Source organism: Pleuronectes platessa, chromosome 20, assembly GCF_947347685.1.
Source record: "Pleuronectes platessa chromosome 20, fPlePla1.1, whole genome shotgun sequence".
Classification (NCBI taxonomy): Eukaryota; Metazoa; Chordata; class Actinopteri; order Pleuronectiformes; family Pleuronectidae; genus Pleuronectes; species Pleuronectes platessa.
In genome coordinates this window covers 20,335,826-20,347,873 of record NC_070645.1, presented here as the reverse complement: position 1 = coordinate 20,347,873, position 12,048 = coordinate 20,335,826, and the positions used below count along the sequence as shown (strand labels likewise).

Sequence of the window (12,048 nt, the reverse complement as noted above, 5' to 3'; positions counted from 1 at the left end):
TCCTTCCTCGATGTCAAGTATCTATAACGTGAACTGAATCGCTCTGCCTCAGCTAAATGAAAGGAAAACATCTAAATGCACAACTTGATTATGATCACGAACAGTCCATGAGACGTCATCCGGACTTCTACACCATGGCGCTCTTGGCGTGGTTGGCGGGGGGGTCCAGCGGTGAGGCCCCGCCCCTCTTCCTGGAGTAGTAGAAGCTGTTCTCTCGGCTCGGGTTCCGCGGGTCGGTGCCGTGGCAACACAGGATCATGCAGCCGCCCACGAGGCAGAGGCCGGAGCCGACCCAGCCGGCGTAGAGCGAGAAGCCGAAAGACATCAGCCCCTCGTCCCGGTGAGCGCCGATCGGAAACCAAACCGTGGATATGATGCCACACACAGCTGGAGGACACGTAGAGACACAGGAGGTAAGGAAGAGGTGGGGTTTAAAGACAAGGGACAAGGTTAACGTCCTCCAGACTCACATCTGGACATGAGTTCATATGAGTTTCTCCCTGAGGCCATAGAAAGGAACTGAATGTCTCTACCACAGGAAGCAGGCGAGTCCCACAAATCTGGTCAGGATGAAGCCTCAGGCAGGAGACCCAGCCTTCATCCCTCCTGACAGCTGCTGAGGACTGTATGTCCTCAAACTACTGTCCTCTATACCCAAAACTACTGTCCTCTACACCCAAAACTACTGTCCTCTATACCCAAAACTACTGTCCTCTATACCTAAAACGAATGTCCTCTACACCAAAAACTACTGTCCTCTGCACCCAAAACTACTGTCATCTATACCCAAAACTACTGTCCTCTACACCAAAACTACTGTTTTCTACACCCAAAACTAATGTCCTCTATACCAAAACTACTGTCCTCTATACCCAAAACTACTGTCCTCTACACCCAAAACTACTGTCCTCTACACCCAAACTACTGTCCTCTATACCCAAAACTACTGTCCTCTGCACCTAAAACGAATGTCCTCTACACCCAAAACTACTGTCCTCTACACCCAAAACTACTGTCCTCTACACCCAAAACTACTGTTTTCTACACCCAAAACTAATGTCCTCTATACCAAAACTACTGTCCTCTATACCCAAAACTACTGTCCTCTACACCCAAAACTACTGTTTTCTACACCCAAACTACTGTCCTCTATACCCAAAACTACTGTTTTCTACACCCAAAACTAATGTCCTCTATACCAAAACTACTGTCCTCTGCACCCAAAACTACTGTCCTCTGCACCCAAAACTACTGTCCTCTACACCCAAAACTACTGTTTTCTACACCCAAAACTAATGTCCTCTACACCCAAAACTACTGTTTTCTACACCCAAAACTAATGTCCTCTATACCAAAACTACTGTCCTCTATACCCAAAACTACTGTCCTCTACACCCAAAACTACTGTCCTCTACACCCAAAACTACTGTTTTCTACACCCAAAACTAATGTCCTCTATACCAAAACTACTGTCCTCTATACCCAAAACTACTGTCCTCTACACCCAAAACTACTGTCCTCTACACCCAAACTACTGTCCTCTATACCCAAAACTACTGTCCTCTACACCCAAAACTACTGTCCTCTACACCCAAAACTACTGTTTTCTACACCCAAAACTACTGTCCTCTACACCAAAATCTACTGTCCTCTACAACCAAAACTACTGTCCTCTATACCCAAAACTACTGTCCTCTATACCCAAAACTACTGTCCTCTACACCCAAAACTAGTGTCCTCTACACCCAAAACTAGTGTCCTCTATACCCAAAACTACTGTCCTCTATACCCAAAACTACTGTCCTCTACACCCAAAACTACTGTGTGTGTTTGTGTGTTTGTGTGTGTTTCCTCACCCATTAGGATGAACAGGACTCCTCCCACGCGCGCACGGCGCAGCTTCACGGCCGCGGTGTCATTCTGCAGCCGCACGCACGACATCGCCATGAGCACGAGCATCATGGCAGGTAGACCGAGCAGGCACGCGCAGATCATCAGTGCACGAGACGTCTGCAAGTAGGCTGAGAGAGAGAGAGAGAGAGAGAGAGAGAGAGAGAGAGAGAGAGAGAGAGAGATAGAGAGAGAGAGAGAGAGACATCATCATCCAACCCTCCATCCTCATCCAACCCTCCATCACCCCCCCCCCCCCCTCTCCCTCCTGTCCCTCCCCCCCCCCTCACCTGGCAGACTGAGGATCTGGCTGTGGGCGACGCAGTGGGACAGCGCGGGGGAGATGACGCACTCCGCCCAGAGGCCCCTGGAGCCCAGCTCGTCCATGCGCACGCAGGTGGACACCGCGTACTCGCAGGTTCGAACCCAGTCGTTGGTGGCCGTGCCGACGATGACCCCGACCCAGCCCGCGCAGCTCGCCGTGCCGCCGATCAGCTGCCTGCACATGTGCGCCATGTGGAGCCTCCGCGCGCCTTTACGCACTCCAGAAAACTAAAAGAAAAGAAATTCGCTTCTTCTGGAGACTCGTGGATTAATTGTCCGATTGCAAAAGTTCAAAAAATCCACTGCACAGTTTGAGAAAGTTAAGACGAATTAGAATTACGCACCAGAAAAAAAAATTCAAACTCAAGGAATAAAGTTTTCTCCTCAGTGAAAGTCTTAAAAAAGTAGAGAAGGGAAAAACTAAAACAATAACCAGAGAGATGATTATAATACGAATTCAATGATTAAAAAAATCCCTTTTAAGGAGTCGAAATTAAATAATAATCCTGCTGCGTCCCGTCAGTGCGCCTCCGGCTGAGTCTCAGATAAAATGCCTAGAATAAGATTGATGGCAGGGTGTAGTGAGATCAAACCCTCCGGTCCAGAGTCTCAGCCAATCAGAGCGCAGGGAGACACTAACCTAAACCAGACATGCAGGGATGAGGCAGAAAAACAAAAATCTGAATCCAGCAGCTGAGCCACAGATCTGAGGTCTGCAGCTCCAAACGCTTCAGGAGCCTTTACATCCTGAATTCAAATCAGTGCTTTTATAGAAAACAGGTTCCTCCTCACCTGCCTCACTGTGGCCCCCTGCTGGTGTCCACCCATCTTCACACATCAGGAGGAAACAACTTCTCTGGTTCATTCTTCATTTTATTAAATAAGTTCGAGCAGGAAACCATAAAAATGTGACGATTAAAGACTCCAGCCTGATAGTGACTTCTCTTTTGTTTAATCCACAGACGTGTTTCTGTCCAGAATATAATGATATAAAACATTAAACTTTCATTAATCACTTACAAAGTCTACGTGTTGTTATTATTTTTTTCTTTTACACACACCGGCGGTTATGTTAGTAACTGGATAGATTTGCCGTTGACGTCACGTTCTAAAAAAACTAAATAGACAAATTTTATATATTAAATGTTCAAAATCCTTCGTGAAATAGCTTCAAATGTACACACTCTCCTGTGGCATGTAAAATATACACAAAGTTACAAAACCCCGCCCCGCCCCGTTGGTCTCCAGCTTCAGTCAGCGCCCGAAACCGATTCCACTTCTGGGCTCCGGCGACTTCACGTCTCCTCCGTCCCCGTCAGCTAAGGCCACACCTCGATTCATAATCTCATAAAGTACCGTGGATCTGTTCTGGAGACTTTGTCCGTCACCTCGGTGTCGAGCTCCTGTTTCCAAACTCTCTCTCTCTCTTTTCTTCATTTTCAAATTTCACATTTTTGTCTTTATTGCCAGTTTTCCTTCCTCCTCATATGTTCCTCTTGGTCTCTTTGTTTTGTCCCCCCCCCCCCCTTCCTCATTGGTTCTTCAGCGCGTTGATGTGAGCACAGATCTTGAGAGCCGGTCCCAGCTTGATGTTCATGCTGGTCATCAGATGGTCCTCGGTCAGCAGCAGCAGAGCCTGGCCGTCGATCTCCTGCAGCCGGAACGCCTCGGCCACGTCGCTGCAGCCTGAACACCACAGAAGAAGATTCCAGATAAATATTGTATTTGTTCCTGACTACATCAATGAATGAATAATCTTTAGTGACTATCTGGTTCTAGAATACTTAGAAACTCTGTTGTCTCTGATCTGTGTTTCTGGAGTTTTTCCTCTAAAAATACTTATTTCTTGTTTCTTACTGGACCTGATCACAGACCTGGACTGGACGAAGAAATATCTTGTTTTACAAAAAGGACTTTCATTTATTCTCCTCGCTGTTAAAACCGGATTTCAGTCGTAGAATTATTCAAAATAAAAGATTTAGCAGACTCATGAGTTTAAACTGAGACGCCTCCTAAACAATCTGTTGACGCAGCGATTTGAACTTGAAGACGCTCGAGAAGGAGTTTCAGTGTTTTGCTTTTTCTTCCAGATGTTTCTCAGCGATCTCTGATTGACAGCCAGTGGTTAGAAGTATGTGAGTTACATCACCCAATTGCAAAACACTTAATTGGACGAGGGGGAGACGGAGAAGCGGCGATGAGGTCACTGTTGTCTGCTGACACTTAGGAGTCTTGAGTCTTAGTATAAATCAAACTGATGGTTTTAATGGAGGCTGCCAGCAGGGGGGGGGAGGGAGAGCATGTGTGAGGAGTTTGTGTTTGAGACTTATTGTTGATTATCCACCTGGCAGCGTGTGTATGAAGGCCGTCACGTCCTCCACGCTCCACTGAGAGGGGGTGGGCTTGAAGGTGGTGGTGGGTGTGGAGGTGGTGGTGGCCGGAGCCGACGCCCTCCTCGCCCGGCGGGCTGCCCGCCGCTCCATCCTCGCTGTCATGGCCACGGCAGGATCCTGCTCTCCTCCATCTTCACCTTCCTCCTCTCCTCCTCCCTCCATTTCCTCCTCCATGTCCTCCTCCTCCTCTTCTTCTGCTGCTGGCCTCTCCTTTCCCTCCTTCTCACGGCGACCAGCGCTCCACAGATCTCGAGGCTGGACGGAGTCATGGGAGAACTTTAACAGGTAAGAAAGATGGGGTTAAGATTGAGAATCAAAGTTGATACAGTAGTAATACCATAGAATATCAATAATCCATTATAAACTAAACTTTCTGGAGATTTTCCAGAGTTCATCTTCAATACTCAATGGCTGGTTGTTGTAGTTCTTCTTATGACCACCAGAGAGCGCTGTAGTTAAATGTTCCTGTGATCATTTCGATCAAATATCCAGTTGTTGGAGTTTTGGAATTAAATATTATATAATATTAAATTAATAATTATTTATGTCATTTTATTTGACTGCATTTGTGTTTCCTGTTGAATGGAACAAAGTGAGTTTAACTCCATGTTGCATGTGGAGTGATGGAAACTGGAGTCCAGGTTCCTACCAGGCGCAGCAGCAGAGGTTTCCCCGGCACCGACTCGGCCCGGTTCAGAGCCGGGCGGGGCCGCTCGGACCGGCTGCCGGCGCTCAGGGCCCGGAGCCGCTTGGTCAGACGCACGTTGAACCTGTCGGAGACACAAACAGAGTCGTGTTGATTCTCTCTGATCTCTGAACTCAGCACCACATCCTGCCGGCTCGGCTGCTGCGACACCAAAACACCTTCAACACTGAGAGGGTCACATGACTCCTCCTTCCCTTTCACTTTGCTTCAAAGCCAATGAAACCAGGTCTCACCCGCGTGCACAGGAAGTGGAGCAGAAGCGTTTGGACCGCATGAAGTTGTGGGCGTGGCCTCTTTTCCCACAGAACTGGCAGTGAAGCACCGTTCGGTCCCTGGGAGCCGACCCTGTGTGAGGGACACAATCATGGTCCAGTTATTCCTTATAGGTGTTGAGACTGGAAATGACAACCAATCAAACGCTAGACCAACAACTCTACAATCAGGGTAGAGTTGATTTACAAGTTTCAAGTGTGTCGGGTCGGTCCTCGTGGTTCTTACTCGTCCCCGGGTCGTCGGTGTCGCCTCCGTCTTCCTCGTCTGAGTCGGTGGAGGGCTCGGCTTGTTTCGGCGTGTCCGTCACAGGCAGCGCTGCCCTGCCATTGGTCCCGTTCACTTCCTGTGGCGTGGTCACCGGCTCAGGAACCAGCAGCGACGAACGGTTCACCTGCCGGACGACAAGGTTAGAGACATCATCATCATCATCATCAGCAGGGACAAAACTTTTCTCCCACTTTGTGTGTGTGTGTGTGTGTGTGTGTGTGTGTGTGTTTGTGTTTGTGTGTGTGTGTGTGTGTCCGTACAGGAAACGGTTGGAGCCCCTCCTGGATGACGAACCCCTCCACCAGGTGAGTCAGAACCAGTCGTCCCTCAGGCCACGCCCTCGGCTCCCAGGGGCTGCCGAAGCTCTCCGACTCGTCCTCTGATTGGCCGAGAGGCTCGCTCTTCCTCTCCGCCGGGTGCTGCGCCTCCTCGACCGTTTCCTCGACTTTTCGGGGCTCCTGCCGCGAGGGTCCCAGGTCGGCCGTGTGGGGGGGGTGAGGGGGGAGGAGGAGGGGAGGGTGCTCTGCGGAGGGGGTGATGAAGGGTGAGGAGGGGGGGGACTGGGAGGAGAGGCTGGACAGAGCTGGAAGGAGACGACGAGAACACAGGATTTATTATTTTGTGATTGTGTGAAAACTATTAAAATTTAACCTTAAGAAAATGGTTCTAATTTCAGCTTTTAATTAACTTTCATATCAGATAATTAAATATTAAACAACAGTAGACTTATTGATGAATGTGACCCACTGATGGTGTCAGTTCATCAAATCATGGTCCCAGGGGTGTGTGTGTGTGTGGGGGGGGGGGTACCTGACTGGTTGTCGGACTGCGTGGACATGTCCTCACAGAAGTCCTCCTGACTGACGGCCTGCAGCCTCTGGACGGACGCCTCTGGGACAGGAGGCGGTCCTGGGACGGGGGGCGGGACTGAAGCCTGGACCGGGGGCGGGGCCAGAATAAGACCCAGGCGGGGTTTGAGTTCCACGCTGGAGCCTTTACCAGCATCAGGCGTCGGGATGGGATCCGGGTTCTGGTGCTGCTGGAGAAGCTGATTGGTGTTCAGCTTCTCAGACCGGTCCATGACGCTCTCTGCTTCCTCCTCCATCTTCTCCTCTTCACTGGCCTCTCCTCTCTCTCCGTCACCCTGACCTTCCTCTGTCACTTCCATTTCCACTTCCTCTCTGCCCATCGCAGCTTCCTGCTCTTTCTGACTGATTTCCTTCAGGGTCGGGAGCCGTGCTCTCTCCTCCTTCGCTCTCTCTCTTTGGTCGTCTCTCTCCACCCTCAGGTCGACCGTCCCCTCGTCTCTGATTCCGTGTCCCCCCCCTCGCCCTCGCTCTCTCAGCTCCTCGCTCTCCTTGGTCTCTCCTCTCTGGACCAGAGTTTGTGGCTGAGCTGCAGCTTGACTCGGCGGAGAGGCCGGACTGAGGAGAGACGGAGGCGAGGGCAGAGGAGAGGCTGTTTTTGGCAACGAGGGGTTGAGAGGAAGAGGAAGCCTCGATGGGCTCGAGAGCTCCGGCGGCTCAGCGACCGGAGGTGGCGGCTGCACCGACGCGCGGCCGAACACTCCGGGTTGAGGCTGGCGGCCGGAGGAGAGGGCGATGATCTGCAGCTGCCGCGCCGCAGACGGCGAGTGCTCGAAGTGGGAAGAAGGATTGGTCAGGGACAGCGAGCTGTGCTGTGATTGGCCGGGACCGAGCACAGTTTGAGTTGATGGACAGGTCTTCAGTCTGCACAGCGGCCTGCTGGTGATGGGCGGGGCCTGACCGGAGGGAGCAGCAGCGATTGGCTTGAGGATGGAGGTCTGCCGGGGGGGCGTCGCCCTGTGACCGTTAGGAGAGTGAAGTCTGGGCCTCAGAGGGACGGCTCGGACGGGGGAGTAGAGAGCTGCGGGGGGGGAAGAGGAGGAGAGACGGGATGAAGGACAGACTGAGAGTGAGGATCAACACCACGGCTGCGTCATGTTTTAGCTTCATGTTGAACATTGAACCTGTTTTCTTTATAATTATTATCTGAATACTCTCAGCCACATCAATAATAAACTGTTTACTCGTGTAATAAACTTAAATATAAATTCATTTTCCACCATCAGCACACCCACACTTCCTTGAGCCTCAGGGACCTACTTGGGGGCGGGACCGAGAGGTGGCGGCAGGGCGTGGTCGGGCTCCCCGTTGCCGTGGTGCTGGGCTGTGGTCGTGGCCTGAGAGGAGGGAAGAGAGGCGCGTGAGGGCGAGAGAGGGGGGGCGGCGCCAGGGGGGGGGGCTTGAGACGGAGCGTCGGGGGGATGGTGAGGGCCCGGGGGTGAGGAGGCCTCAGGGTGAGACTCTGGAGCTGGGGGGGGGGGGGGGAGAGAAAGAGAGAGAGAGAGAGAGAAAGAGAGAGAGAGAAAATTACATCTCTTTACTTCCTGTTTACATTCAAGGTGTTCTCTAAACCCCTCCCTCAAACGTGGGGATGTCCAATCAGATCTTGACAGCTGACATCCATCAACCCAACCATCAGGTGGATAGAGAAATGATTATTTGTTTTTATTAAAAACCAAATGATTATTGATTAAAACACAATCAGCAGCTGTTGGTGGCAACACAGGGTTTTTGAATAAATTTGCATTTTACTGTCACACAGACTCGATGCTTCTTCTTTTTCTCTGAACAGAACCGTTAACCATTCACAATGGAAATCACACACAGACCCGCTGTTCGCTCACTGCTCACCTGAGCGGAGGCGGGGCTAGAGGACGGGGAGGAAGAGCAGGAGGAAGAAGAGCAGGAAGAGGGGGCGGGTCGCATGGCCGACGTAAGAATCAGCTGCAGCAGCAAGAAAAGACAAGAAGGGAAAGATGGAGAGAGCAAACGGAGGAGGAAATAAACAGAGGAGGGATTAAAGCTCAGAGTCCAGAGACAGTCGAGCAGAACCAAAACTTTTCTTTTCTGGCATTTGTTTTTTTACAGAACCATTATTTCTTTTGTCAAAATGTGAAAAACGTGTTTATTGTGTTTAAACTATCGGCTGCTTCCTGCTGAGAACTAGAACCTTCAGATTCATACTTTCATATAAACAGGCTCATTTTCTGGGGACTATTTTCAGCAGTGGATGAATTCACATTGTGTGGATCATGACGGTGTCACTGAACTCGAGTCAAACTATGATTTGACTTTAAATCAAACAAATAAGCCTCAGAGATCATTTCTTACTGAGACATCTAATGATGCTTCCTCGTTACAACAGTAAGACGGAGAAGATGGAAACAATTCTCAACTGGCAAGGTGTGTGTGTGTGTGTGTGTGTGTGTGTGTTTACCATCTGAGCTCTTAGCAGCACCTGGTCTGGGCCAGACCCTTTGAGACCTTTCCCCAGGAGCAGTGTCTGCTGGGATACCCTCTGCCTGACAGGGGAGGGCATCTGATTGGCTCGCACAAGACCAGGTGAGACCACAGGATGAGCCTGAGACACCTGGAACAAAGGGAGGAGAGGAGGTGAAACGAGGGAGGAGAGGAGAGGAAACGAGGGAGGAGAGGACACAGGAATTATTGCTTGAATGACATCTGGTCTCTTCCACATGTAAACAGTTGTGTTTCTCCATGCTCCTGGTCATGTGACAGGAGCTGGACCAATCAGCGAAAAGATGCAATTAGTGAGTCTGCTCTTGGATTCGTTTTTTGTGCTACAACTTAGAATTCCTCCACCAATAGAATAACAGGTGTCCTGATGACGCATGACTGTGTCCCGCCCTCTTGTCCTTTTATGGGAACAGAACCAACAACCTGTGAACTCAATGATCTACTTTAGTTTGAAAACGCGATTCCAGCAAAGGCACGAACATGAAAACATCTTCTCCTCTGCAGCAGTGATCAATCCCCAGATGTGTGTGTCTGTTCACTGTGTGTGTGTGTGCATGTGTTACCTGTCGGCCAGGTGGACTGGCTGGTGTGTGAAATGGCGTGATTGGCGTGGAGCTTGGCGTGGATCCGGGCCTTGTGTTCCCGTTGGTCAGGCTGGTGGAGGTCTTTGTTGACATGGCGGTGGAGGAGGAGGAGACGAGAGGGGAGGCCGTGGTGCCGGCAGCGTGAGAGGAGGGAGGAGTGGATGGAGGGAGAAGAGAGGAGGAAGCAGAGGCTTGGACAGGAGGACATGTTTTGGAGACACCCGTCGTCGGGGAGGGGAGGATGGGACGAGAGTAGGTGCGGAGGGCGGGGGGGGTCACGGTGGAGCTGAGTTTAGGCGGAGCAGGGACCAGGATGTGAGGAGACGCCGCCGCCACCACCTTGGGGCCATGGGTCCCAGAGACGGAGGGAGCAGGGGTGAGGGGGGGAGGAGGGGAGGAGGTGGTGGGTGTTAGCGTGGGCGCTGGGGAGTCCAGGAGCAGGGGGTTGGGTGTGAGCCGAGGAGGGGTGGGGGTGGAGGGGGAGGAGGAGGAGGAGTCGACCGTGGTGGCACCGGAGGCCTGAGGGCTGGTTCCATTGGTGGAGCCACCGTGGGTGGACTGGGTCGGTCGAAGCAGCTCCCTGTCCATCCTTCAAGACTGAGAGAGAGAGGGAGAGAGAGAGAGAGAGAGAGAGGGAGAGAGAAGGAGAGGGTGAGGGGGGGAGAGAGCGAGAGAGAGAGAGGGAGAGGGAGAGAGAGAGAGAGAGGGTGGGGGGGGAGAGAGAGAGAGGGGGGGGGGGAGAGAGAGAGAGAGAGAGAGAGAGGGGCGGGAGAGAGAGAGGGAGAGAGAGAGAGAGAGGGAGAGGGAGAGAGACAGAGAGAGAGGGGGGAGAGAGAGAGATTGGAGGGGGAGAGAGTTTGTCACTATATTCTCTCACTTCACTGAACGACTGATGCATTAATCCAGTAAAATGACACGAGGACGTATTGATATTAATATGAATGACCTCCACAGAGAAACTTGTGCTGTTGTTGTGTTTCCTGTTTGTTCGGTGACTCGTGTCATTACTCAGAAAACACGTTTCCTCGAAACTCGCTGGAAGGAAGTGGTTTAGAGTTTACAGATTTATATCTTAATAATATTATGAGATGTTTTTCACAATGTTCACAGAAATTAACCCTGATGACAACAATCAGACACAGAACTGATGATCGTGATAATTCAATGTTTCATTCGACCTGTGTTTTAAAGGTGCTTTATAAAGTCTATAGTGATTATTAAGATGTTAAAATGAACAAATCGAAGAGAAACACTGGGAAACAATTCAACTCGAGTTCAGAACCTTATTAAAAGTCCCAGAGTCTGAGGAGACACCTCCTCCACCTGCCGCCCAGGAGCAGGAGGAGGTGCGGGACACGGGGCCTGAAACTCGGCCACTTCCACGCACCATCACCGCGCGAGCAGGTGCCACAGCTGCTCACATCTGGCCTGCGACGTGCACGCGCCAGCCTCACTTTACTCACGCAGACGGTGATAACTCGGTAAAGAAGATGGAGCGCGGCCTGCACGGCACCACTCCGCCGTCACAACACGCTGGACGGTGTGTGCACGTTGTGTGTGCACGTTGTGCGTGAAGCCCCGCGCGCCTCCCCGACCTCCTACCTCTGAAATCGGCGTCGTCCTGCAGGTTATCCCCGGCGGCGCATGCTCGTGATGAAGGGTGATGAAGACGAGGCTCCGAGCTGTCCGAGCACGCTGAGATGGGCGTGTGCGTGTGAAGCTCCACTTCCTCGTCTGACAGCACCAGGAGCTGCTGCTGCTGCCGGGTGCGCGCCCCCCCCCCACCTCACACAATAATGTCAGCAGCCTCACCTCCGATTACCCGCCGGGAGCCCCCGCACGCACACGCACGCAAAGTTGCACAGCAAGACAGGCCCGTGCGTGATGTGCATGAGCGTGTGTGTGTGTCGCACTTTGCTCGGTGCTTCATCCGCAGTCAGGGCCTCTCCTCCCCGCGAGGCAGCCCGTCGATCCAGCCTCCATGAGCGGGTGGCTCGGTCCGGTGGTTCCGCAGCCGTCGCACCTGCCGGGGTCTGCGGGGGGAATCAGGCCGGCTCGCGGCCACAGGGAGGCGGCTGCCGGGGGCCTGGTCGGTCCGCTGCTGGAGCGGAGCAATGGAAGGCGGCTGTTCGAGGGCGACAGAGGAGAGACAGCTCCACTCAGAGCTCAGGAGGACTCGGACCATACAGCGTGCACACCCCGTGCACACCCCGTGCACACTGCACACTGTGCACGGCTCAGGAAACACGTAAACACAACAATAACCT

The 12,048-nt window shown here is 52.0% G+C and overlaps 2 protein-coding genes across 2 annotated transcripts; both read right to left on the bottom strand.

Annotated features, from left to right (window-relative positions):
* Positions 1-127: 127 nt before the first annotated feature.
* On the bottom strand, positions 128-2,406 carry cldn11b (claudin 11b). Its single transcript, XM_053412981.1, has 3 exons — positions 2,181-2,406; positions 1,857-2,021; positions 128-387 (listed from the first exon to the last, which is right to left on the bottom strand). The coding sequence occupies exons 1-3, from the start codon at positions 2,404-2,406 to the stop codon at positions 128-130; spliced, it is 651 nt and encodes a 216-aa protein (XP_053268956.1).
* A 660-nt stretch (positions 2,407-3,066) lies between these two features.
* On the bottom strand, positions 3,067-11,611 carry si:ch211-230g15.5 (polyhomeotic-like protein 3). Its single transcript, XM_053412980.1, has 12 exons — positions 11,384-11,611; positions 9,761-10,378; positions 9,157-9,309; positions 8,571-8,663; positions 7,980-8,187; positions 6,664-7,740; positions 6,114-6,436; positions 5,812-5,977; positions 5,547-5,658; positions 5,257-5,377; positions 4,559-4,862; positions 3,067-3,900 (listed from the first exon to the last, which is right to left on the bottom strand). Exons 2-12 carry the CDS (start codon positions 10,367-10,369, stop codon positions 3,746-3,748), a joined length of 3,321 nt encoding a protein of 1,106 aa, XP_053268955.1. The 5' UTR covers positions 10,370-10,378; positions 11,384-11,611; the 3' UTR covers positions 3,067-3,745.
* Positions 11,612-12,048: the final 437 nt, after the last annotated feature.

Excerpts from the sequence above, each read along its gene's own strand:
- si:ch211-230g15.5 (XM_053412980.1), bottom strand. The coding sequence starts at position 10,369 with ATGGACAGGGAGCTGCTTCGACCGACCCAGTCCACCCACGGTGGCTCC. Across the intron at positions 8,664-9,156 it reads TGCTGCTAAGAGCTCAGATG|CTGATTCTTACGTCGGCCAT; the intron begins GTAAACACACAC and ends TTGCTGCTGCAG. Across the intron at positions 8,188-8,570 it reads CTAGCCCCGCCTCCGCTCAG|CTCCAGAGTCTCACCCTGAG; the intron begins GTGAGCAGTGAG and ends CCCCCCCCCCAG.
- cldn11b (XM_053412981.1), bottom strand. The coding sequence starts at position 2,406 with ATGGCGCACATGTGCAGGCAGCTGATCGGCGGCACGGCGAGCTGCGCG. Across the intron at positions 2,022-2,180 it reads CCAGATCCTCAGTCTGCCAG|CCTACTTGCAGACGTCTCGT; the intron begins GTGAGGGGGGGG and ends TCTCTCTCTCAG. Across the intron at positions 388-1,856 it reads AGTCCTGTTCATCCTAATGG|CTGTGTGTGGCATCATATCC; the intron begins GTGAGGAAACAC and ends CGTGTCCTCCAG.